This window comes from Apaloderma vittatum, unplaced genomic scaffold (genome assembly GCF_000703405.1).
Source record: "Apaloderma vittatum isolate BGI_N311 unplaced genomic scaffold, ASM70340v1 scaffold4485, whole genome shotgun sequence".
Lineage (NCBI taxonomy): Eukaryota > Metazoa > Chordata > Aves > Trogoniformes > Trogonidae > Apaloderma > Apaloderma vittatum.
The window spans coordinates 63,035-90,931 of record NW_009715431.1 but is presented as its reverse complement, the minus strand read 5'-3'; the positions used below and the strand labels follow the sequence as shown (position 1 = coordinate 90,931).

At 42.9% G+C, this 27,897-nt stretch overlaps 1 protein-coding gene across 1 annotated transcript in view; it reads left to right on the top strand.

Annotated features, from left to right (window-relative positions):
* Positions 1 to 27,897, top strand: part of FGFRL1 (fibroblast growth factor receptor-like 1) — a gene marked incomplete at its 5' end in the record, with an annotated part of 178,907 nt that overhangs the window by 87,976 nt on the left and 63,034 nt on the right. The window contains one exon of the mRNA XM_009869142.1: positions 1,085 to 1,357. Within this exon, the coding sequence (XP_009867444.1) occupies positions 1,085 to 1,357 (273 nt within the window). The remainder of the gene's footprint in view (positions 1 to 1,084; positions 1,358 to 27,897) is intronic.

Genomic DNA, 27,897 nt, shown 5'->3' with positions numbered 1-27,897 from the left:
AGCAGGAATAAAATACAAGGGAACAACTCCAAATCCCACAAACATCTTGCCGGTTTTGGGTGCAACTCAGTGTCAGCAATCCTTAGCACAACATTCTGTCCTTATGCAAGAGCAGGGCACTTATTATCACACCCATTAATAGACTGTTCTGGGAAGAGCATTGCTATTGCAGTTTATGTGGGGAACTTGTGCAATTAATGAAAAAGCAGAAGAGGCAGATGCAGGAAAACGACTCTCTGCTTCAACTTTTCAGAGCCTTGGGAAGAAATTCCAGTTTGAATTCAACTATGGGATCATTCCCATTGTTAGGGTCTGTATCATTTCTTTTTTCTGAGCGTTGGCCTGTCCAAGTGCATCCTGTTATTATGTGGCAAAGAGGGACATTCTGTTTTGCATGAAATTATCACCTTTTACAAAGAACAAATATTTTTCAGTCAGGTTAAACCAGCAGGGTTGCTATGGCAATTTGTAAAAATATCCTCTTTTGGACTATAGGCAATGTTAACATGTCAGGCTATGCTGTATCTTTCGATGAAGCACTACCCAGTGAATGCTTTATGCCCAACAACTGCAGGCTTATGCGTCTCAGATAAAGCCCATCTGGTGACTATTAAAAGGAATTACTGTACATACAACATGAAAGGATTATAACATTGCGGGGGTGGTGGGGCAGTGTTTTGTTTTAAGTGCCAATGCCGTTACTAATTTTGCCTTCAGGATAGGTGTTAAATTTAGAAAAAACTACAGTTGCTTTAACAAATACAGCTCAACAATTTGTGCATTGGACTCTTCATTCCTATAGGAAAATGGGGAGGCTTTGGAAATGCAAAAGAGACTCGGAGTGAGGCTTCCCTTGTGGGTTAGCATGAGCTGCCTCAGGTCTTGCACAAAGCAGTATCTCTGTTGTTGTATCCCTCTATAATTGCAATTTTAGCCTTGGCTGTAAGTGATTTTTGGTAAGCATGTTTCACAATATCTCTGTATAGCAGTCAATGTAATGGCCTGATTGATGACTCGCCTTTAAATCAGTGCTGTATCACCAGCAAAAGCACTAACAGCTCTTCCTCTCTCTGTTCTCGCTTAGGCCCCCCAAGGATTGCCGACAAAGTGATTCACCGTCAGTCCGTGAGGCTAGGGAGGACCATCAAGCTCCTGTGCCCAGTGGAGGGTGACCCCCCGCCTCTCACTATGTGGATGAAGGATGGGCGCACTATCCACAGCGGCTGGACAAGGTTCCGGATCCTTCAGCAGGGGCTGAAAATCAAGGAGGTGGAAAGTGAAGATGCGGGAACCTACATTTGCAAAGCCACCAATGGCTTCGGCAGCACCAACGTGAACTACACCCTCATCGTGATTGGTGAGTAGAGCTGGAGGAAAGCCAGGCCTCACCTGCTTTGGAGGGGAGAGAGAGGGTTGAGACGATTTCTGTGTAGCTGTCAGTGATTGCAGATTTGCTTTGCTAATCATTTACTGACCTCCTCTCTTAACTGGCCCTTTCCAGTGTTTGAGGATTGCCAGAGCTGGCTGTGTTGCTGCACATCTTCTGCTGCAGCCGGCTGCAGGCAGATAAGATTACGGCAGTGCCAAAGGTTACAAATAAACAGAAATGATGCAATAGTCACTAGGGTTCAGATCACAATGAATTCCACACAGGAAAGGCTGTGCGATAAGGAGAGGTCACACTGATCTTTATGTTTGCTATTGGACCAGGATAGTTCTCAAAACAAATGTTAAGGCACCCATATGAAAATGCACAGCTGGAAGATCCATGTATTGAGGTTTTGCAAAGCATGATGTCTTCAGGAATAATAACATTTAGGTTGAAACAAAGCTCGGTGCTGGCATATGACCCAGGGATGCTCAGTTCCTGAGAAATCGCCTTGGTGGGGGCAGGATTGAAACAGCTTCAGGTGCCTTCTTGGTGATCGTGGCTCCACTGGCTGTGCTATTGAGTGGCTTCAAAAGGCTTGCCTGGCCTGGCAATGGGATTTTGAGGTTGCGTGCCAGGCTGAGCATTCCTGAAGGCCACCAAAGACACTTCTCTGGTAATCAGAGATTTCTCTCCTGTGGCTGCTGCAGAAATATGCAAACTGATTCTTGTCTGTGAGGAGGCAAAGAGCCAGATGAAAGTCAGCATGCTGGAGGATGCTGAGGGAGACAAGGAGAGGGTTACAAAGCAGAGGGCGAGATCTAATAAGTGGGTGGCCTAATAAGTTCTGTTTCATTCAGTGGAAGTGAGGATAGAGTTTAGGGCAGTTTCCAGCTGCTCAAGCAGATCCACTGGTCTACTGGTTGGCAGTTGGCCTGGCTGTGTCCTATTTCTTCTCCCTCTTCACAGTAGGAGGGCTGCTGTGGACTCAGAGCACACAGCAAACACTTGGTGCTGCTTGATGAAAGATTTTCACCTGATAACAGGGTGGTTCTTGGAGAGGGCACTTTATTGCAGAGACAGTATGGGAGAGAGACCAGAAAATAAATGTCTCATCAGGAAAGAGATGCTTAGATGTGGGAGAACGTGTTGCAATATGACTCCTGTAGCATCGGTGGGATAAAGCCACAAAAGCCATCTTATGGTCTACATAGTTTGTGGATTTGATCTTCCTCATTCACCTCTTTCCTGTCCATATTAATCCATCTTTCTTTACTAAACTGAGCAAAAAGAGTGACGTAGAAATAGTCTATAAAGCTAAACAATGCAGACTCCTTTTGGATGTGGTTTCATGACTGTTTAGTGTGGAGAAAGAGAAGTTATAGGAGGCTGCTTCAGTCCTGTTTGTGCTTTTGCAGTATGTAGAGATTGCCAAAGTCCTTATCTTCTGTGTCATCCAGTATCTTCTATAAAGCTCAGGGCCCAAGCCAGCTCCCATTATTCCAAGGCAAAGAGGCATCAAGGCATCTGTGAGTCAAAGAAGGCTCTGACTGTTCTGGGTAGCGTAACAGAAACAAATGAAAGGGAAAAGCCAGGAAGCACAGGGTAAAAGTTGGACTAGAGTTCAGGAAAGATTGAGGCAAAAACTCCAATTCAGTTGCTCAGGGAAATTGGATTATCAAATTTAATTGTGTTAAGAACAATAGTGTTCATTATATTTGGCACTGAAAAGCCTTGGGCACAAACAGTAGTTATTGAGACCCTCATTGGGCAGCTATGGAAGGAAATGGCAAGCTCCCACTGGCCTCTGTGGGTGTGAGATTGCGCCCTATGCAAACAAATATTGATCGTCAAGTGCCAAGAAAAGGGTAACTTTAAACTAAATGTGTGGCAGACATAAGGGCTGAATTATCATTCGTCTCCATGCATCCTTGTTGTAATGCTGGCTAAAAGCAGTACTTCTTAGACTCTTTGCACCTTCCTTCCTTGCCTCACAGTGTACCCCTGTGCACTGTTGTTGCTCAGGTCACTTCTGAAGGATTACTTATGTCCCTTGTCTCCTGTGGTACAGATATGTTAATGTAATATTTCAAACCAATTGCTTTTCACTAGAACAATTTCTCCTGAAAACAAATGTTCCCCTTGTTTCTTGCCAAGGTCTAGAAGTAAACACAAGATATCACTGACTTAGTCTTTCAAAGGACCCAAACATTTAATGCATTGGCCAGATGGTTGTGTTCGTCTTGGTGAAAATGCTTTTGGTTGAAAACAAATCAATCCTTTGTTGATTTTTGAGAAGAAGGCAGTGTTTTTAAAACCAACTGCATGTCAGTTTTGAGGATGAAGAACAAATTGATGGAGCTTCTTTGTTTGTGCTCCAGAAAGCACAAACTTCATTAGGCAGAGTGGCTTTTTGAACCATATGGCCTTTCTATTCTTCCACTCCTTCAAAGGAGAAAAAATCCTCTTATTCCAGCTTTACTGCTTGTCATCAAACATGTAAAAACCATGCAAGTGTCAGACATGGGCAAGGTGGTTAAGATATTAGATCTAGAATAGCATTAAATGATTAATTGAGCATTGCGACTTGAAAAGGAACTGTCACCTCTGTGTTACATATGTGAAGTTTTACCCAATGTCCTGAGCAGCCTTGTACCTCTCTGTCTGCATGCAGTACTATATAAGTCATTAATCTTAACTCTTATTAGTCTCTGTATTACATTATAGTATAGAGAACCAACAAAAATCTGTGACATTGGACAAAGGAAGAAAAAGGGCAGTGGATCCGCCAACATCAGTGGGTGCTGGCAGACGTGGTAGAGGTGAGCTACCTTGTCTACGTTGCAGGTTGGTCTTTGTGAGATGTAGTTTTTGGTATAAGCCTGTTGAATGTTGTTTTATGGTTTTCATGATAGATCTTGCAACTAGCCAACTCAGCACATGAGCAGAGCAACCTTAGGTATGCCTCTACACGTCGGCTAGACATACCTACACGTTGCCTGGTTGAAGAACGTCTCAGTCTGCAAGTGCGGATGAGACGGATTACTTTGATTTTACAGATGGTAACTAAGGCAAAGAGAGACCATGTGGTTGGTCCAAGACCACATAAAATGTGAGCTGTGGCTCAGACTCGAGTCAATACCTCTTAAATCTCACCCTAAAAGACTACTCCTCCTTCATAAGACTTGCTAAAGTCTATTCCTAATTTAACATCTTCCTGCTGCTGTGTTGGAAGGGAACCTTCTCTTATGCTAGGTTTTTGATCTTCCTTCTCAGACAAAGGTTTTGCCAACCCAGATGGTAGCAATTGGTTTCTGCCCTGCTTATTTCCCCATCTTCTCAGACTGCAAGGTCCAGATCCCTAAGATCCAAGGAATCCTTCTCTAATACACTCCTGTGTGAAATGTAAGCCAGTAAAAGCAGATAACCAACATAAGTAAAAACTACAATTTCCTCTCCTAGCCAGCCTTAATAGTTTTTGTGGTTTACCACAAGATTTGGGATGCCAATTACACTGCAGACAGATTTACAAATGCTGGAAGAGGAACTTCTCTTTAATCAGTATTAAATCAGTATTGCAGTTATTAAGTACAATGGCTCCTTATTGTGGAGAATTATTTGTAGCTCATGAGAACAAATGTGCTATACCTTCCAAAAAAGTTATTTGTACAATGATGGCCCCCAAAATTTTATCTTTAAGTGTTTTTCCTAGCTGAATTAATTCAGAAGAGCTAATTTGTAATCTGGAGGTGTGAAGGGTAACTTTATTTCGGATTTAGATACCTGGTTGAAACCTGATATTTCTTTACTGCAGAATAAAACTTCCTTACCAGTGTGCTCTGAAAGGAAGCCTAAGGCTGAAGAGGAAGAAACAAAGTGTTCAATACTTACTTGTTATTTGAAAACTGCCCACCTTGTATGCTGAATGGAGGTATGTTCTTGCAGAAAAGAAAAAAATAAAAAGGCATGTGATGGTGTAACTGAAGCCTGTATCAAGCTGTGACCAGCTTGGAGAAACTGTGAGGTTGCACAGATGGAGCCATCGCATGCTCCAGCCGTCAGGCCCTCCCTGGGGAATCTTAGCCCAAATGGGTGAGATTTGCCTGACTTATAAATGCCTGAAAACAAAGTCTTCTAACAAGGAAGTGCTGGACAACCTCCATTACCATCTCTTTTTGCAATAATAAACAGTATCACTTGTTCCAGAAGTCTGATCTCTCTCTGAAGGGAAAATTGTTGGTTAACAGCTGTAGGCAGGACTGTTAGTAAATATTTATGCTGTAGCATAATGACCTCTTTCACTAATGCACAACACAGAGGACTTTTCACTTGCAGAAGTGTTACGGGCCAAATCCTGCAAGGTGTGCCAGCATTGCAACATGTGGGGCTATTGCTACAGGTGCTGCCAGTAAATACTTTGTCTTCCATCTGTTGCTCAACTAAGTGATGAAAGATCAAACTGTCTCTATTTGCGCATCCATCTTTATTTTTGCATCCACATGCATGTTTCTTACTAGCTTCTGTAGCAAAGAAAAAGGAACCAGCAAGAAGAGTAGGGTTTGGGATTGTCTCTGCAGTGTAGACTTCTTATTTCACTTAGAATTTGTAAAACACTGAAGACACATTTTTCTTGGGTGCATCTCAGCACGAAAAAGATCAAAATTTAAGTCCAGAGAACAGCTGCTCCAGTGTTTCTCTTTCTTACCCAGTATCTCTGAGTGAGTGCTCAATTGTTTTTTTCTCTTTTTTGAGTTTATTTGGATGGAGATTTTGGTCAAGAATCCATTATCCATCGAGTCTATACCCACCTCTGAGTGACCTGGCCCTCTGTGAGACCACTTGGGCTAGAGAGATGTAAAATCTTGACCTACAGAGCAGGAGGAAGAGTGCTGCTTGTTGTCCTAAACCTCCGATGGGCTGTTTAGAAATTGAACTACATCTCATGTTCAAAAAAATCAAGCTTACTATTAAATGTCTGCTGTCTGTCTGCTGCGACCAATTGCTTTGAGAATCTTCTCTGACATCAGATGATTTATCTATAAAGTAGCTTTTTCCTGCTGAGCCAGCTGCTATTTTATGCTTTTTTACAGCTTGTCCAAAGAGAGCTCTCTTTGATAACAGGCATGTGTGAAAAATTTGCATTAAAATAACCTTTTTTTTTTTAAACAGTCAGCATAAGTATCCTGAAAAAAAATCATGGCAATGCTTGAATGGATATTTACCCTAAAGTGCTTTTTTCTGCTCATAGTAGTAGAAAATACTGTGTGAAAAGAAGATGAGTACAGTAAAATATGGTTTGCATTACAGTTCTCCAGTGAAGTCATCAATCCATGTCTCAGAACTCATTTGTAGTGCAAAAGCTGAGAAAACATTTGTAGCCCAGAGTCAGGTGCCACCAGCCATCTTGGAAAAGCATGACAAATTCATTTATGTTTGGGTTTTGGCCTCTTAATAAACTCTGGGGACCAGAGAGAGATGTGCACAGCAAGAAGATGTGAATCAACACTGAGTCAGCAGTGTGTGCACCAAGGGTCTGCTAGTGCTATGCAAAATCTGAAATGAGTCACCCCTGAAAGAGAAAAATGTTCAGTATTTGCATTTGAGAACAAGGTGGTGTAGCTTGTGCTTGTCATGATATGGAGTTAGCAATCTGTCTTTAGAGCCTTCGCTTCAACATAAAGTGTGAAAGGCAGTCCGTCCAGCATGGGACTGTTGACACAGTCACAGGGCATATGATTATGACTAATGATGATTAGTCAGTTGTTATATGAAAATGAAGATTTCCTTGTGATAATAAACAGTAACAAAGTTCTCATGTTTAATTTGTTAAGACCTCAGTCCGGCAGCTGGATCTATGTTGGTGGCCTCCTGCGCATACGAAACGTGATTAACACCAGATGAGGATCTGGCCATAGCCACTGATGCTTAGTAATGGTTACGTTGCTAATTAAAGCTCAGATTGATTTTGACCTTTGGGAGCTGAGCAGAAAAGAGGAACCTTAGTTTACTAGCCAGGGTCTAGCAATGGCAGTCATTGCACAAGGACTCGTTGTCAGCCTGTGGCCTGGTGTCACTGGGTCATAGTGAACCCTCTGGAGATGCGAGTAGCCCTTTGCTTCATAACAAGACCTGTCTTAGCGGTGTTACCAAAAGAGAGGGCCCCCACTGTCAGCCTGTGGGAAGAAACTTAATCTATATGAATTGAGCCTGTTGACTTAGAGGAGTCAGTGAAACGCTTGGTACATAAAATGTGTTTTCATATTTTGGTGCAAACTCATAGCTAAAAACCGTTCATTTGGAAATGAAGCTCCTTTTCCACTGGAAGTGATTCATCCCTGACTAATGATGCCCTCACCCAAGCAAGGGCTCTTCCTTCTGTGTGTTTACTAGTGCAGCCATAAAGACACACACCCTGAACAAACCTGGTGTTGCTCAGGGACAGCACAAGCATGTTACAAGAAATCTAAAAGCAGTCAGGTGTTCCTATCCCCTGAATATCAGCGGTGCTTCATTTCTTCCTCTTTTGGGGAATCCTGCTCAGAATCCAACAAACTCCTTGTTCCAATGTGCAGTGTGTTGAGTCCTGTAAAATGTCTGAAAGGAGGAAAGAGAATTACTCCAAAAAGAAAAGGTGTCTATTCCTGGATTGCTGCAGAAAAGCGATTTCACTAGTTTTGGTCATTATGATGAGTGCTACACTAAGTGAATGTCCAACAGCCCATAATAATTTGTTCTTGAAAATCTCTTTCTCCGTAAAGAAGTGATGATATGTGTGCCAGTATTAGCTGTAACTATCCTAAAAATGACCGATCGAAAAAATAGCGCCAAGTGATTTGAGCGATGGTTCTCAGTGAATGGGTGTAAAAGGCTGGAAAATATCACAACTGGGCAGCTGTCTTGTTTCTTCCGAGTCCAGATCGAAAATGTAACTCAGCGCTAATGCTGTATAATGTCCACAGTTTTTACAAGATCTTTGTTAGCTTTTATTAGTTTCATTTGATTTTATAACAAACTTTACAGTATGCTTATCAATACATCATGTTCTGGCTAACAAAAGCCTCACTGTTTGGGGGTAGATTTCTTCTTTCCCTTCGTGAAGCTGTAGCATAGAAGCCAAGTTAAGAAGGTGACAACACCTGTTCACAATTTAAAGGAAATGAAAAGATTTTTTTCCATAGATGTAAGCATGAAATTCATACATATACGTATGGATATATAATTTCCCCCCATACTCCATCCTGTGGTAGACTGTGGCAAACCAGAGCTGCAGCCGGTGTAAATTCGAGGCATGCGGGACATATGGATGCATTTAGCCCACAATCCTTTGCAGATGCTTCGGAGTGTGTAGCTGCTGCTACACTCATGCAAACAGCAAACTGCAGCTCTGCTGCACAAGCATTGTTTGGGAATAAAAGCAATACACAATGCCAGGCACGCTGATGTTAAAAGTGTATTTGATCTGAGCAATTTATGGCTTCCTTCTGTTAAATGATATTAATAGAATTAGCCTCTGATCCCAGCAAGTTTGTGGTGTACATGGTGGGGTTTTCTCGTCAGTATGTCTGAGGGTAAAAACATCTCTTGCCTCTGACATTATTAATCCGAGTTGTCTTTGTTACAATCCCTCATACAGCTAATGGGCAGAATTTCAGCCCGTGTCGACAGAGCAATGCTGACGTGCACAGCCACTGATTTGTCCACATCTATGGGTTTACAGCTCTTAGAAATAGCTGCATTTGTGAGTAAAGCCAATGCAGACCGTGGTCCAAGCAGGTGATATATATGTGTGTAGAAAGCAGGCATGCAGAAGGTGATCTAGATTACAAGCCAGGGTCTGCAGAATAGCAGTTATGAATCTTTCAGTTGGTAGCACCCAAGGGATGAGAAGCCCTCATGGTAATTGCAGACCTGAGCATCAGCAGTTTTGAAGTATCTACCATCTTGCCAACTCTCCAAGATGACCATCTTCTCTAAGTAACAGGACTTCTCTGTTAACTTTCCCACAACTACTGCTGCCCTCCCTTTTTCCTGACAGTGGTTCCCTGGCACTTATGCTCCATCCCTCTTCTTCTTGCCAAAGGCTGAGAGTGAAGAACTTAGCATGGCCTCGTTGGACTCAGAGGACCACCGAGGCTGGGCTGAGCTTCATGGGGGCAGTGTCTCCAGGAGGTCTCTGCCAGAAACCACTGTGCCCCATTCACTAGTGCCGTCACACAGCTCTGCTCTCCTCAGTTTGCCCAGTAAATACCACTGGCAGTGGTTTTTAGCCAAATTTTAGTTCCTTTGGTAGCAGTTAACTCAGAAATGCACGAAAGTCACACTTGTAAATTTAAGGCACAGTGTATAATGTTTATTATAGAAGGATCAGCACCAAGCTGGGCTAGTTTATAAGGTGTAGCTTGAATGTTGATTTTGGAGACTCCCTCCTCATGTGCAAATGCACATACACACCGTTGATTGCTCACGTGCTGCATCATTATCCATGCATGTAGGTATGTTGCCTGTTAAAATGTATGGTTGCTGAGGAGGTGTATTTTTACATTCCTGTAGGGTCTGGTTCTCTACCTTTCCTGTGCTGTCTTTGGCATCTGCGTTAAGAAAAAGACGAAGAAAATGAAAACAAAACCAACAAACCAACAAAAAAACTAAAACCCAGCAACACTACTGGCAATTAGTATATAAACCTATTTTAAAATCCAATTTATTTTTGTTTGATGAGAGAAAGAATGTATTTTGCATTGTGCTTGATGAATAATATCATTGTGCTAGAACACTCTGATTCTTCATACTTTATAATAATGGAGTTTCATAGTCAGACGACCTGAGTGTTTATATTATACAATTTTGGCAATAAATTTGGAAAAGAAGAGAAAAAAAAGCACTAATCCCAGGAGTTCTGAAACCTACACTCCTTCTTAAACATACCCTGTTAAAGACATTAAGTCCCTTGCAAACATCCATCTATCAGCAGCCGAGAGTTTGTAAAAGGCGTACTTTGTTCTGAACTCCCTGCCCTACTGATTATGCACAGTTCTTTTATTTTGTGAATAGGATGACGACCCCTTAGCCTGGTAATGATGACAGATTTATGTATTTTAACACCCAGACGCTGCTGTATTTGTTAAGGTCTGCCAGGCTCCAGCAGTGCTGCAACGGTAGTTTATTTTCGTTGTCAGTTTGGGCTGCTTTTTAAGGTGTTCTGCAGCCACTGGAAGCAATGCCGCTGCTGCTCGCAGAGGTTGAGATGTCAGGATGTTAAGAGCAGAAGCCACCAGCCTTGGCCTGTTTCCACTCATAAAATGTCAGTTTTACTCTGGTCGTGCTGACGGGGTGGAACCTGCTCTGCGCGCGGAAGCCAAGGGAAAGATGGGAGAAATAAAACCCCTCGGAGCAGTAAAAGGAATCAGATAACATAGAATTTATCCCTTCACTTTCTACTCCCACGATGTATTTTGCAGCTCTCAAGTTAATGTTTTAAAGGGAACCTTCTTTTAATGTGCTGTAAAAGCGAAGAACATAAACGTACCTTGCAAGCTTAGCTGCTAAAGCACTGTATGGGTCAACACGTCTGTCCCCTGCACAATGCATCTGTCTGTGATTTCTCTGGCCTGTTTTAAATTACTGCAAGTGGCAGAACAATAAGGAGATAAACAGTAAGAACAATGCTGTTGTTTAGTAACAAGCTAAATTATTAACAGGCCTGCAAAGAAAATACTTAATGTACATTGAAGGGAAGCAAAGAATTTTATTTTCCATTGCAATGATCTAGCACAACAAAGACAGTTGGTGTCTTTTTTCTTTTCTTCTTTTCTTTCATCTTGCTACGGATACATGTGTTCTTGTGTTTATATATCATTTCCTTACAGACACGCCACAAAGGTTATAGAAAAAAAAATGCAGAATATGGATGGTCTTCTGATCTCTTCATGCCAACCAAGCCACTAAATGTGAATTTAACACACAATCCAGATGATCCATAGGACTTTTATTACCTTTTTTAGTGTGTTTTACTTTCAGTTCATTGTCTCCCTAAAAAATGTTGTCAAGCCAGTTGAACTGTTCAGTTCAGCCAGTTTTCTGCTTGGCTGTCAGTAAAGGGCTCTGAAATATTTGGGACTGAATCCTCCATTGCTAAACTATTTTGATTTGGAAAGAGCACCACCACCAAATTCTTTGAGTTTTCCTTGGCCCAATACTAGATGTTTCTCTTCTTCAGGAGAAGCCATGTGAGTTGGCATGTTGGTTTTGTGTTGGGTTTTTTCAAGCCAGAATAAATTATAGTGAATTTTCTGCTGAACTAACAAAGATCTTCATCTCACCTCAGCCAACAGGAGAGAGAGAAGAGCTGGTGACAGTCCTCCTTGTTCACTGGCAGGGGATTTGGGAAGGTATTTGGATCCACTTCATATGTGGGCTGGGATTCCCAGACCTTCAGGCTGCTTTCTCCAGAGCTATCCCAGGAATCTCATGGAGGAGAGTAATGGTGCCTCCCCAATCCTCAGCCCAGCCCAGTGTTTGTGGTCTGTTTGCAGTATCTCCTGACAACTGCAAGCCCACTGCAGCTTCGTCTTGTAGCCCTTGTGTGTGCTTTGGCAGGAGAAACTCCAGCTCAGGAGAAAGTTGTGGGAATTCATCATCACGAGGGTTGTTTCAGTCAAGATCTCTTGTGAGCTGCTTTGGTTTGAGCGTGGTTTTGTTAATCTCTTTCCTTCAAGGAGGCTTGGAAGATGCAGTAGGCTTCACTTGTGGGAAGTGAATATTGTTGAGGGTGAATTTTGAGAAGCTGGGCTGTACCTTTAGCTTGAAATGCAACCAAGGTGCCAGTGTGCTCCCATCCTGACAGGTCTACTCCTGAGTTGTGATTAACAGATTGGTTGGCTTTTTTTCTATGGGGACTCCATCTTCTCTTTTCCTCTGGGTTGGTTTTCAGAGACTACAGAGAGATATCATGAGAAGCTGCAATCATGGCCATTGTAAAAACAGGTCTGTGTTGTTCTCAGGGTGCTCTGTTCTTGGATAATTATGGGGGATTTTGTGGTGGCCCCTTGAAACCTTGCCAGACAGAAGGGCAATTCAGGGGTAGATTGGTGGAATTGCATCAGAAATTAATTTGGCCACTTGACATCCTCAGTGGTGCCAGCACTCGTGTGTATCTCCGATCCCCTTGCCAGGAACAATGTGGATATGTTTTATCCTTGCTCTAGGCAAGGTCATGGACATATTCAACCATAAGTTAAACTGTTAAATGTTAAGTACTGAAGTTATGTCTTATATATGATTATTACTATTTGTTTAAGCTATGTTAGCTCTTCTCAGGAATTTTTGTCCCTTTTTGTGTTCAAAGCTCCATGCTTAACAAGAGGATGGGATGCACACCCGACTGCTCACAAATAACATTCTTCTGTACATCTTTGCTCCTATGTTATGGACTGCAGAAACAGTTTCAGACATAGGCAATAAAAACCAAAAAGTTGCTCACATGTCTTTCCTGTTATTTCTGCTACATCCTGTTTTTCCAGTATTTTATTACTTTTCCTATTGACAGTTACCTCCCTGGAGCCCCATACCAGCTTTTTTGACACTTAGCTTAGGAGCCTGTTTGCGGTTTGTAGGGGAATGACCAGCGTGTTGAACCCCTGTGGAGCTGTGAGCTTCATCTTTCAGATGTGACATGATTCCTGGTGCAACCTCATCTCTGCAGTGGAGTGGGAATGATTTAACCTCATGGGATGGTGTTGCTTTTGTATCTTGGGTAGATATGGTCTTGGAAGGTATTTTCAAGCCTGCTCATTTCATCTTGCCTTTTTCGGGGAGATTTCGTACTGTAGTGCGGGGAGATTCTTCACCAGCCTTGAATGGTCAATGACTGCACAGTTCTTTGCTAATATTTTGGTCTCTGCTCAGAGTGTAAAGTAATGGGTGGATTTTTAGCCACTGCTTTTCACAAACCTCTCTTCAAATGTGACATGACTCAGGCCATGACTGATACGCTTTTCATGTTCTTTGTGAGGGAAGAAGTGGACTCCACTTAGATGTCTGTCATTTTGGAGGAGGGTGGTAAACTGAACTTAGAGCACTTTATCTCCAGGGCCGTCAAAGATGCAAGATAAAGGGGAGTTTTTCAAAAGCTCTTTGCCGAGGCTGAGTCAATCTCTTTTGAAGAATTCTCATGAACTTCCATGGGATGAGTATTGCTGATGCTGAAAGCCTTTGAAACCCTACCTAACTCTCCAGTGATACCTTTTGAAAAATGTGCATACTAAGCACGTACTCCTGGGAAAAAGTAAGTAGGGTTCACATGCATTAAATACTGAGGTGCTTTCTCAGAAACAGGTGTTTTGAAAGGAGATTGAGAAAATGGGTTTCTAAAGAAATTTTAATGAGCTCCAGTGTCTGCCTTAGTCAGTAGGGACATAGTACTTAAGATGAAGCTGGTTTTTTTAACATAGTTTTGTCTCCTGTAAGCAAGGCTGGACCAATAAGTTGGCTGTCAGGATAAACAATCCTTCTAACGCCAGTCCAACACATTCAGCTGTTGTATGAAGTCACACCGAGCACAAAACAGTTGCAAGATTTGCTAGTGTCTAATCTGGAGCTTGTACGATGCTTTGGGATTCAGAATATGGGAGACATTTCTGTACCACCTCTGGATATGAGCTGCAACTGCTGAAACAATTAAATACAAATTAACAAGAACATGGAAGCTGGGGCCTGAGACAGTCCCAAGGTCGCAGTAATATTTTTTAATTTTTTTTTTCCACTTTAAGAAAACTCTGGGCTCAAATATCAGGAACACTGTTGCTGGATGTAGTCCATGCATGCAGTTGCCATTGGCTGTGGTGGGAAATTAGTGGAGTTACTCAGAAGGAATGTATGTGAATGATGAGTAGGGTGCTCTGCCCATGTTGTGGCAGGACATCCCAATACCTGTCCTTGTTAGCTTTAGGAGTGCTAAAATTCATTGGGCTCATCTGCAGGGAATAACTTGTCTTGTAGTTTTAAAGGGAGCAAATGAAGGGGAGAATGAGCAAAAGCAGAAAAACATCAGGGATTTTTTAAAAAAATCTGCATTGCAGACACATTAAGTACTTAATATTTTAAGAGCATCTTCTTACTTAGAAAAGCAGGCAAAGATGGGATTCAGTATGAGCCTGCCAGATTGATTTACAAATCGGCCTTACGAACTCCTGCTGCTTAAATATACCAGAATGTGACAATTAAAGCCAACATCTGGAATTCATTGGTGGAGCTGATCCTAGATAAACATTAAATGAATGTCCATTTCCTTCGCATTGGATTTCCTCTGGCTACCACAGCTTAAGTCGAGTCATCCTATCAGATAGAGCTGATGATGATAGCAGAGCAAATGTCAAAGTCATGAGCCAGATCTATTTATTCCATCTTTTAGCACTGAAACTAGGACTAAAGCTGGGCTGAAGAGACATACACTGTTTTTTCCACTAGCCTGTGCAGATGGGTTCCTCATCTCACTAACCTGAGCTAAGATGGTCTTATTGCTTCCCTTCTCTCCTGTGAAGACAGAATGCTTCAGATTACTTAGGTTAATCTCACTTGAGGAACGTTCTCCCAGTAGAGTTTTTCCTCTCTTTGCTTTACTCACGGTTACTGCGGTCTCCCTCCATTCTCCAAATCTAGGCAGGTATTCTGTGTGTTCACAGACCAGAAGAGCTTGCTTACCCTGGCAATAATCAGATTTCTTTGTGCAATGCAACCTAACTGTGATCGCGTTGGAAGTGAAAAGCACCTTTTGGCTTCCACTTGTGCTAGTATTGGCCTATATAGTCTCTGAACTCCTTGGTCACTGGAGGAGCAAAAAATGTCATGGTCCCTGGGTGGTTTTGTTTGCACAGCCACTCAGTTGCCCCTCTGAAGCTGCTCCGTTCTAAATCACTGAAATCAGGATGAGAAGAGGTGTTTCCATGTGAGCAGGCGCTCTGGACACAAACAGCCTGAGGGGAAAAAGGTCCCTTTCATCGAAAACCATAACTGCTTTTGGAAGTGGAGCCTTACGCTAAGGCACATCATAACACATCTGCTCCTGTCTGCTCTAAAGATGTCATTCTTGCCTCTGATCTCAAGGAAACTAGGGGAGGTTTGGGATCTTTAGGAACCTTCTGAGAATCCAGAACATGTATTGAAGCGTCTGGTTTCACCCATCTGAGGTATGAGGCTTTGCCCACCAGCAAATAAACATGGATTTTGCAGAAAGCTCTTTGAAGCAGCCACTTTTTACTCTGCACCGTGCAGGAGAAATATGAAAAGAAATAAATTTCTTGCTGGTGCAAGGGTCCTACTTCCAACCTTGAGGTAATCTCCAAAATCTACCCAGTTGTCCTCTGGGTCTCCAGGTTGCCAGTGCTGGCTTCCCCTTTTGAAGCTGCCAACTTCTGCTCAAAGCACAGCCTCTCTTTTCCTTGGGACCCCAGTGTTCAGCTTCCTCCCACCTTCACCAATCTGACAATCAAAAACTTCTTCCCACCTCTTGCCTAGTCATTCAGCTTTATAAAAGCCGTAGATCAGCACCTTGGTTTCTTTGGGGAAAATTGCACGTAGCTTTTCTTTTGCTTTCCCTCCCTTGCTTTCCCACCCTGCCTTCCTCCACTTTATGGAGAAGCTGAATCTGTGTGGATCTTCTCTTCTCAGGACGGAGCTCCTCGGAGGCACCCAGGTGATTTTTAGGAGGCGTTTGGGTTTCCGATCTCCTGTCCCTGGTTCAGCAAGCAGCGACGCAGCCATGAGGGCTCTGCTTGACATACCTCAGAGCGCTCAGTGACACAGTAATACCTCAAGGGCCAGTGTGTTTCAGAAACAGAGCACTGATAGGTTCCCTGAATCATGCTACTGGATCAGCAGGACTTTCTGCACTGAGCAGGCGCCTTCTCTCCCCTGAACGCCCCCAGCCCGGCTTAGCTGGAGGGAGTCGATGACCCCGCGCAGAGCCCAGAGCTGCGAGTGAGACCCACACGGCCCTTGTGCTTCGCATTCTGATAGTATAGAGTTGCCTGCTCAGGGTAGGCTTGAAGAGGCAGAAGTATTTTTTCTTTCTGGTTGGCCCTTTTTAGCTTGTGGGTCTACGAGCATTAATCTGCAAGTTGAAACCGTAATGTGAAAGAGCTCCACAGAGAGGAAAGATTCAGGTAAGTTTACAGTTAAGTTATTTTGCTTTGCTGATGACTTCTATCTGGTGGGTTTTCCAAAGCAGCCGATAAATATTTTTCTCTTTGTTATGGTGCTGACAGTAGCCTGAAGTCCCAATTTCCTCCTACGGAAGATAGACCTCCGAGGTCTATAAAATTTATACAGTATACTTTCTGATTTTTATTATCCTACTAAAAGAGATCATATTTTTTACGCTTCTGTATCTGTGGAAGTTATGACTGGGGAATTATTCCGTGGGGCAACAAGCTGAATGCTGTGGTTGAAAATGGTGATTTATCTGAGCTGTGAAAGCAGTAGACCAAGCAGATAATGAAAGTCCTTGAATTGCTTCAGACATGCACAGCCATTTTAGAATATCCCACAAGGGGGCTATGGGTTGTGTTGTCATTTAGCTTTTAGTCGTTGCTAATTAGTTCCACCTAAATACTGATTTCCCCAGCTCATTCCTCATCTCTCAATAGTTACATCCCCAAGAGTGAATTTTCTTTGCTCTCACTTTCTTTGATAACAGTTTTATTGCAACTGGTCTATTTGTGAATGTGCAGTCAATCTAAATACATGAAAAAAGACAATGATTTTTAATAAACATATGCTTCCATGCCCAGCTATGAGTGGGAAGTGTCGGTCATAGCAGAAAACAAGTCCCAGACTTTGTAGTCTAAACTGATGAAGTGGGACTAGTGTAGTAACCAACGTACAAAAATGTAAAGGGAGTTTCTAAACCTTGTGCAGAACATCAGTGGCATAAGTAGCCTCTTTATGCCCTCTATTAGTTTCTTCTCTGTACTGTTTTTCTTATCTGGGCAGCTAAAAAGAGAAAGCATTGGCCAGAAAAGCATGTGTTGTTTAATAGCCTCTGTTTCTATTCAAAGAGAAATTTGTACCAAGACTGGGTAAATAGTTTGGTTGAGACAGAGCAGGGCTGGAATGGGACTATGGTTTAGGTACATGTAACTTATCCCTGTCATGACTTTTACCTTGATAGTAAGGAAAATATCTTTCTTCCAATGAAGGAGAGGAAATAAAGGTACAAATCCATAGTGAAGAAGGAACAAGAGTTTTTTTCCATTGTTTGGCTTAAGTGGGAATATGTTTAGGTACACACATTTAGCCAGAATCAGTTGTTTGCTAGTAAGAAAGCCTCCAGAATGACCTTATGGCAGGAAAATCGTGTCTGCAGCACAGCCTAGACACAGCCTAGAATTTGTCTCCATTGTGTTGTGCCTCTTGAAGCCAAAGGGCCGTGGAGCTAGACCTGGTGAGGCACTGGGGCTACGTTACCCCTGCACAGCCCCAGAGATGCCACATCCTCCTCGCCTCTTTTTACCATGCAAAAAAACCACTAAGTAGCAGGGTCTTTGCAACAAACATAGGTGAGTCCCCCTTACCACCATGTGGAAAAGATGACCAAGCTCTTTTGCCTTTTGTTCAGTAAAGGGCGGTGGAAGGTAAATTTGAGGTGACTCTGTTGCCTTCTGCATCATTTTTCTGACTTAAAAATAACACTGTGGCCCCTGTGGTTGCCTTTAGGGTTATTTAGTGCTTCAGCCTTTTTTTATTTCCCTTTCCCTTTCCAGAACACTAGCGCTGCTAAGCAGAAGAACTGCTCCATTGTGCGAGCCCAAAGGAAACACTGCATAGAAAATGTGAGGAATTTTTAGGCCATGATATGTTTGGACTAGGAAGCAGGGGACTTGAAGGAATGTGGAGTAGGGTTCCAAAAATATTCCTTGCAATAGCACTCTGGGTCAGTAACAGTTATTTTTGTTGGCCTGTCAGCCCCCTCAAGCAGAGGTGATGTCATTCCCCAGCACGGTGGAGTTGGAAATACAGAGAGTGCCCTGTGGTTTTGCAGAGCTGAGAGCAGACAGCTGAACCGAATGCCTTCTCCTGTCTCAAATGCTCTTTCTGTTGTAAAAAAAACCCCAAAACTAAAAAATAGCATTTTGTGGGGGCTGATGAGGATGGCTTTAAAACAATTAACAGCACTGTAGAAACCTTTTCCCTGATCTTTTCCTCCCATGAGTGTTCCCTTCCTGTTAATTTTTCTTTTCTCCTTATAGTGATGTGCATGCTTGGGGAGTGCTTTGGGGTTGTGTCTATAATGTTACACTTCTTTAGTTATTAAAACTGATTGAATCATAACGTACAGTGCTCTCAGTGCCCTAAGCACCTCTGGCTGAGACTTGGCCATGTGAATGTCTTTGCAGTGATTAAAATGCGCTGATATACCCTAGAACACCTCTGAAGAAGAAAGCCTGCACATTTTCTGTAATAAACAGGATTGAGCAGCAAAATATTGAGACCTTTTTCCATGGTGGTGACTCTCAATGTTCCTTGTGATCTTGATGATGCTAATTTGACTTTTAAGGACATGTGAGAGAGAGAGACCGAGAGAGAGAAATTGTGATTTTTTTAAAAAAGGTTTATCTAGGCTGATAAGATAGTGAAAGCCATGTGTGGTAAGAACCCAAGAAGACCATAACTTCACCTCAGTCCTCCCTACCCTAAATTGCATTTAGCACAGAGAGCTAAGCTCGATTTTGACTTTACCCCAGAGACAGTGCCACAGTATACTGGACATGAGGCAGGGAGTAAAGAAACTTAGATTTTATTCCTGGTTCTGACATTTAGCTTCCAGGTACCGCTGAGTATTGCTTTCTTGCTGGGTCTTACATACATCACTTGTGTGCTCCCAGAGGGACAGCGTTCATCCTTATGGGGCTCTAATTTTTGTTATAAAATATGAATTTAATTGCATGGCAAGTAGTAGGCACAGCGATGGTCATAGAATCATAGAATGACCTAGGCTAGAAGGGACCTTAGAGATCATTTAATCCAACCTCCCTGTCATGGGCAGGGACGCCTCTCAACTAGATCAGGCAACACATGGGAACCGAACCAATGTTTGCTCCTTCACCAGCATTTGAGAAAACTGTGTCTTGTGTCATGAAGGGCAACAAGTTTTAGCTATTTTAGATCATGAGAGTAATCTAAAAACTGTTTGGATCTTTGTTACATGATGTTTCATGGGGAAAGGAAGGACCTATATAAAATCACTGCACCACCTTTCCCAGGATTCCGCAGCCGTGTATGATGGAGAAGCAGAGGAAAGAAATCTGTATAAAAACACCTCAAAAACATATGAATACAAACGTTTCCTAACCTTGAAACTTAACTTTTGGGTTGATAAAATCCATGCAACTCTGACAGTTATACAGTGGCAGGAAATTGTTAAAGGTGTCAGGTTTTCCTTTTAATTCTGGAAGCACTCTAGCAGTAGATTTCCTTGAAAATGCTGTTGAAAAAGTCCCATTTTCTAAATTGGAAAGATTTACAATTTACCTTTTCTGTTAACCTCTTGTTCTTCAAAAGGTTAAGTAAGGGAAAATTCTCTTTTTAACACTGGTAGCTATTTGACAATGTTTCCTTTGCACTGGGCGGCATTGGATTTCTCAGCAAATGCACCAATGGTAAAAGAAACAGTTACTTCCAAGTTATCTACAGAGATCTTAGAAAACTGCTTTTGTCATATAATTGATATAGCTCATTTAATCTTCGCTATCTCTTAATGTACTAGAATAGAACAGAATAGAATAGAATAGAATAGAATAGAATAGAATAGAATAGAATAGAATAGAATAGAATAGAATAGAATAGAATAGAACAGAACTGTTTCAGGTTGAAGGGACCTACATTCAGATGGAAGGAATCTTCTAGTCCAAGTGCCTGGACAGTTCATGGCTGACCAAGTTAAAGCATGTTTTTAAGCTGGGATTGTTCAGTCTTGAAAAGAGAAGACTTCGGAGGGACCTAATAGCTGTCTTCCAATACCTGAAGGGAACCTACAGGAAGGCTGGGGAGGGACTTTTTACAAGAGCGTCCAGCGATAGGACAAGGGGAAATGGGTTTAAGTTGAAGGAGAATAGATTTAGACTGCCTCTTAGGAAGAAGTTTTTTAGTACGAGGGTGGCAAGACTTTGGAATAAATAGCCCAGAGATGTTGTGGCTGCCCCCTCCCTGGAGGTGTTCAAGGCCAAGTTGGATGGAGCCTTGAGTAGCCTGATCTAGTTGAGAGGCGTCCCTGCCCATGACAGGGAGGTTGGACTAGATGATCTCTAAGGTCCCTTCCAGCCTAGGCCATTCTATGATTCTATGAAGGGCACTGTCCAAGTGCCTCTTAACCACTGACAGGCTTGGGGCATCGACCACCACTCTAGGAAGCCTGTTTCAGTGTTTAATTACCCTCTCAGTGAAGAAATGTTTCCCAATGTCCAGTCTAAACCTCTCCTGACACAGCTTTGAGCCATTCCCGCATGTCGTGTCCCTGGATACCGGGAGAAGAGCTCAGCACCTTCCTCTCCACTTCCCTTCCTCAGGAAGCAGTAGAGAGCAATGAGATTGCACCTCAGCCTTTTTTTCTCCAAACTAGACAAACTCAAAGTCCTCAGCCACTCCTTCCTTCCAGCCCTTTCACCAGCTTTGTTACCCTCCTCTGGATGCATTCAAGGACCTTCACATCCTTCATAAGTTGTGAGGCCCAGAACTGCACACAGTACTCTAGATGAGGTTGCACCAACTCCAAATAAATCCGGATAATGACTTCTTTTTGACTGGCTCCTTATATTGTGTTCTGCAACTTACCGTTTGCACAAGTGTCTTACCTCTTCAAGTGTCATACAATTTTGAGTGAATTATTCCTCAAGTATCCCAGGAGGGAATCAGGTAAGCATATTTTTGATGGCAAGATGGAGTTTGGGATATCAGCACAGATAATTTATGCAGGAAAAATCTGCTTCACTTGACGGCAGGCAGGTACATTTGGAATTGCTGTTGAAATCTGTTTTCCTTTAGGATAACTGTAAAGCAAAGTGGGGTCTGGTAGGTTTGGTAGCGGTGTGTGGCGTCAGGCTCACCTGCGATCAGTGCGTCTTCCCTCAAGCTGGAGAAAAGATGGAGCTTTGCTAATGTGAGGTGGAGGCAATAGAGGCCACTAATTCAGGTGCAGAATAGTTGCTGAGTGTTGAATTTGGAGTGCGGGAAAAGGAAAGGATGCTCCAATGTGCTTTGGAGGTGTTATCCCAAACTGTTGGGGGATGAAGGCTGGGATGGTCCTGAGTTACACAGGAGCACTGAGACAAGGAGATGGGAGCTAATTCAGATGAAAACTAGAACATATAGGGGAGACTGCAAAGGTGATGTCGGTCTAGAAAGAGAAAATCTATGGAGCTCTTGGAAGGTCTGGAAAGGGATCAAGTGTTCTCAAGGGACAGTTCTCCCAGGGCTAATCCACATCTCCAGATTGCCAGCTCTCCACCTAAGCTGCTTCTTCCCTGCCAGGATCTTAGTGTGGTTGGGGCAGATGAAAAAAAATCGGTTGTATCCGGTGTTTCATCAGAACTTCTTGGTGTAATGGATTATCTGCTGACTGTGGAGCAGGCATGGGAGGCTATGAGCAGACTATGGGCTGGGGAATATGTCAGGATTAATAGTCCAGCCAGTTCCTTGATTAGCTCTACCCTGGCAGCTCCCTAGTAGCCAGCTTCCAGTATAAATAATCTTATAATTCTGAGGCTGATATTTCCAAAGCTTAAAATATGAAGGCCATACTGTGCTCTTTCTCAATATCATGACCTTAATAGGTTTCCAGTAAGAGCTGTAAAAATTGTCCCTGCACCCACTCTGCTTTGTGAGTTGAAAATTTCTGTGCACCAGTGCATGGCTTACTGTCTTGGGCAGGACTGAATGAAACCCACTGCCTAATTGGAGAAGGAAGGTCTTTGAGGTGCCCCAAGTTAAAGACATGTAATGGTCTCTCTAATTAGTCACTGAAGTAGATTTGTATCAGAAACATTAATGATCATGGTTGATTATTTTTAGAACAGAATTAGAAAAGAAAAGAAAAGAAAAGAAAAGAAAAGAAAAGAAAAAAGAAAAGAAAAGAAAAGAAAAGAAAAGAAAAGAAAAGAAAAGAAAAGAAAAGAAAAGAAAAGAAAAGAAAAGAAAAGAAAAGAAAAGAAAAGAAAAAAGAAAAGACTAGACTAGAATAGAATAGAACAGAGTGGAATAGAATCGAACTAGAACTAGACTCAGTCGGAAGGGGCATACAATGACCTAATCAAACTGCCTGACCACTTCAGGGATGAACAAAGTTAAGGGCATTGTCCAAATGTCTCTTAAACACTGATGAGCTTGGGACATTGAGCACTTCTCTAGGAAGCCTGTTCCTGTATTTGACCACCCTCTTGCTAAAGAAATGCTTTCTAATGTCCTGTCTAAAACTCCCCTGGTGCAGCTTTGACCTGGTTTTCTTCCTATTATTCAGATAGTTGGGTAAACTGCAATTAGGTGACTGGGTGTATTGGCCTGTTGGGACATGTGCTGAAGAAGACAAGAAGACAAAGGAAGGAGCTGCAAATTGCACTGCACTGGGAAAAGCAGATAGAGAAGAGGGTTTGCTGAGGGTGATGATCAAAAAGGTCCCAAGTGCTTTTGATCAAAAAGGTCCCAAGTGCTTTTTGTTTGAACTCCTTGGGGCAAGTTATGGACACCTTGTGCTGAGACCTAAAGCATCAGGTTTTTATTGATACATACTTCTGTGGGACCTATAGGTTAGTTCCCAAATGCCGTCAAAATTGAAATGAGGTTGTACAGAGACAGTTTTGTACAGCTGGCTGCAGCACAGCATCAAGGGAACTTAAGTGACCTTTGGACGTAAGGGGTCCTGGCCCCTGTGAAGAAGATGGTGAAATGAGGAATGGGGACTGCCAACAATTTCCTGGAGAAGGAAGTCCCGTTTGTCTCCTAGAGCCTTGCTATGCTATTGATACGGGATATTGAAATAGGGTATTCCCACAGCCACTTCCTCACACTGGCATTGCAACACTCTCAACACAGTGATATTCCAGCCTTAACTTCAGTCATTAGCTGAGTCCCAGTTTTCAGCCAGCTGTTTTGCCGTCAGTTGCTCTGCAGGGCAGGTCATTCACTGCCAAGACCCTCTAAGGAAGATTTCTCTATCTGAATTGTACCGTGTAGCAGAGCTGGCAGTGAACACTGGATTCATTTTCTGTGTTATTGTTAGAGTGAGCTCTTTATAACCATTCAATTTTCTTTTAAATAAATCCCATTTGGAAAAACAAATTCTGCCCATAAAAGCAGCTCTCTGTGCTGGGTTAGTTTTCAGCATACCGTACACAGCTGTATGTTTGGGTTTATGCCTCCAGGCTAAACTCATTCCTGTGTGCAACTAGTGTATTCATGCCAGAGCAATGGCAAAGCTGTTTCTTGGGACTCTTGAGATTTCATTGGATCTAATGGCATTAGAGAAGATGGGAGAGAATGAGATGGGAAGGTAAATAAGCCAGACAGTTTGTCCTGGGGACTCTTGTGAAAAAGATTAGAAAGGGCCCAAGTTCATGCTCATAAAGTCTATGGTGGCAGAAATCCCTGTGTCAGCTTATTTACATGTGTCCTACCAGTCTGCCTGTCAGACTTGGACCTATTTGTCCTTACCTTGCCTTCCTCCATGCTGTCCTAGGTCCCTTGTGCATGCAGAGGTAGGAGGGACATCTAACCAAAGTGGCCTCCATCCACAGCAAAAGTGGGACTTCTCTGTGACCACAACTCTTCTGTGTCCACAGAAGATGCTGGGACGGCTGGGTCTAATTAGGAATAGATGCAGTTTTGTGGCATCCAGGACTGCATTAGAAACTTCTTGAGAGCATCATCTGTTTGTTTGATCTCAAATAAAAGTGTGTGACCAGAGCATTCATATTTCCACAGAGGACAGTCCTATGACACGGCAATAGACATCCCAGATCCCTTGCCTTGAGGACTTTAGCTGTGTTCAAAGATGCAAATGCTATGGGAGAAAAACAGGAGAGGACTACACTTTTGCCAGATAAAGAAAAAGAATCTGCTGCTCGAGTTTGTTTAGTTGTAGCAACCACCTGTTTCTGGAAGTTCCTAAAGGGTCAACAGCAGATAATTGGCTTAGACCACCTTGTGTTCATTAACAATAATTTACCTGTACTTCACTGACACACCAGAAGGCTACGTTGACACACCAGCAGGCTGTGCTGCCATTCAGTGAGACCTAGACAGGCTGGAGAGATGGGCGGGAAGAAATCAACAAGGGCAAGTGTAGAGTCTTGCATCTGGGAAAGAACAACCTCAAGTACCAGTACAGGTTGAGGACTGACCTGCTGGAGAGCAGCGTAGGGGAAAGGGACCTGAGGGTCCTGGTGGACAACAGGATGACCATGAGCCAGCAGTGTGCCCTCGTGGCCAAGAAGGCCAATGGCATCCTGGGGTGGATTGGAAGGGGGATGGCTAATAGGTCGAGAGAAGTCCTCCTGCCCCTCTACTCTGCTCTGGTGAGGCCACATCTGGAATGTTGTGTCCAGTTCTGGGCCCCTCAGCTTAAGAGAGAGAGGCACTTGCTGGAGAGAGTCCAGCCCAGCCACAAAGATGAGGAAGGGAGTGGAACATCTCCCTTATGAGGAAAGGCTGAAGGAGCTGGGTCTCTTTAGCTTGGAGGAGGCTGAGGAGTGACCTCATTAATGTTTGTAAATATGTAAAGGGTGAATGTCAGGAGGATGGAGCCAGGCTCTTCTCAGTGATGTCCAAAGACAGGACAAGGGGTAATGAATACAAGCTGGAACATAGGAGGTTCCAAAAAAAAAAAAATTAGGAAAAGAATTTTTACTGTGATGGTAACAGAGCCCTGGCACAGGCTGCCCAGGGAGGTTGTGGAGTCTCCTTCTCTGGAGACATTCAAAACCCACCTGGACGCGTTCCTGTGTGACCTGCTCTATGTGACCCTGCTTTGACAGAGGAGTTGGACTAGATATTCTGAGGCCCTTTCCAACCCTGAACATTCTGTGTTTCTGTGATTCACTGGATGCTTGTCCATCTAGCAAGTAGCCTAGGTCTATGTAGAAAGACAGTGGAAAGGTAGGGAGTCATTCCTTCCCTTGCATAGCATGCCAGAAGGAAAATGGAGCTTCCCATCCAGCTCACTCCAGGGCTGCACAGTATTTTATCCATCTTTAATAGCTTGACATCAAGGATGCTCTTGCCAGGCTCTGAGCTCTAGTGGGGGTGGCAAGAGAGCAATCCCACGTTAGGTGGCACAGTAATGAACCTATTGAGGTGTGCTGCATCTCTCCAGTTGCCTAAGACTTCCACTTCGCAGCTTCATGCTCTCTCAAAACACAGAGCTTATGTTTTAAGCTTCACTCCTTCATGCACACTGTCTCTTTAAATTCCTTTTTTTCCTTTTTTTTTTAACTCCTGCAAGAGGGAGATGAGAAGAAGCAATTGTCCCACAATTGTTGCCAATTCTTTGCTGGCTGACACTTAAATATAAGGAAAAGTCAGCAAAATATAGAATCTGTGAAAGGGGGAGAAGAGATCTCAAAAGAAACCATGGGAATTGGAACTTGTTTGAAACAAAAGCTCTATTATTCATCGTGGGCTTCATTTTAGCAATTCCAGTATGTAAGGCGCTGTGGACCTCAACTGTTGGGACAGAATGGGAAATTTCAGTGAGAGTGAAAGTCTCATCTGAAGATATAATTCTGAAGTGCATGAGGCACTCTCTTCCTTTGTATCCTCATTACATGTGGAATTATTTCACACTGTTAATGCTATATGTAATATATATTAATGCTATAACAATAATAGTTCACAGTTTTTAAATAGTTTTTCAAAGAATATTATTAGTGGAGAGTAACTTAAATTACGTAAGACGTCTAAGGTATTTTTCTTTTAATTTCTGTTCTTGAGACAGTGTAGTTTGTTTCTGCTTCTGTCTGTCCTGGATGTGAGAGAATTCAGAGATCTATTTCTGGATATTGTCTTTGCAGAGAGCTTGGGGATTTTTTTTTTCAGTGAGCTTGGAGTGGTGGAAAGAAGCCTGGCTTAACACTTCAGCCAGAGCACGGGATGAGATATTTTAAAGCACCTTTTCCTTGCTGTGGAGCCTATGTGCCACTGCTGAGGAGGAGGGGGAGAATTTCTGAACAGTGCAAAGAAACCATATTGCTCTACATAATATAGAGTGAATTCCTACTGGGACTTCCTAGTCCTCAGCACACAAATTTGGCCAAAAGCTCCTGTTCCTGCATTGCTTTTGACCTCCTGGTCATCCTTCCTTGAGTAAAACAATGCAGCAGTCATGGGAGAAAAGTTCTTCAGTTCCTGTGGATCTTCACAGCTTGCAAAAGGGCGGGCATTTGTGTACCTTCTGCTAAAACAATTTCCTTGCAAAAATAATTTAATAGAAAGTGAAAAAGTAGTCCCTTTATTTCACGTGGCCGATCTCAGGCTCAGGATAAAGCCACTGAGCTCCAGTTTTCATTATGATTCTCCTTTCTTAGACATTAAGTGAAATGTGAGTTCTGGTAATCTGAAAGGTTAGCAGGGAGTGGCTGAATCAGAAGACACAAAGAGAGACAGCGAAGTGATTTTCAGACACCTGTCTTCGGTATCGCTAGAAGCCTGTGGCTTAAACTTGCATTCAAGTAGCACCCTCAGCAACTTTTCTTCAGCAATTCCTATCACACCAGCAACACTTTGCTTTTCTTCAGGTAGATGTTTTACTAGCTGTGTTCATGTCCCTGGGGAAAAATAACAAGTGCGTATGATTAAGAATGTGATTTGATAGGACTGGAAAGGAAAATGGCTCAAGTTTTTAAACTGAAGTAAATATTTATCGCTTATGTCAGTTATGCATACAGCATTTAATTTCCTTAGTGCATTAGTTCTCCTCCCTCTCTCCTCACTTACCTCTCTCTGTCACTTACATTTTTGTAGGACATGGAAGTACTTGATAAAAGTTTGTGAAGTGGAGGCTTTTGCAGACCTTTAATTTGAAGTGTGGTGGTGTGACGGCCAGGAGTGCATTGCTGTAAAGCAGCATGCTGCCTTGTCCAGCCCCTTGGGCTTCAGTCTAGCCTGTGTTGTCCATTTACTTGGGAATATTCCAAGGCTGAATTTGATGCTCCAGTTTTGAAATGTGCTTTCTGTCTCAGGGAAAATCTCGCATGTATTTTTCAGGGTCCAAGATTTACACCATGGGAGAATCGGGCTTATGGAATTATCTTCCCTGTGTCCTTTTGTACCTCTCCTGCAGTGGGTAGCAGCAGAGGAAACACCAGCAGATAAATGTGCCCATCGGGTGAAGGGGCAGGTGATATGTAGACCCTTGGTAAGGGATTGAGGCTAGAAGCTAGAAGATGTGGTACATCAAAGTCACCTGAGATGTCACGTTCTGAAGGGCAAAGCAGGAGCTGGCGACTGAGCCCACAGCAGCATCTCAGAGTGGTCTAAGACAGAAACAA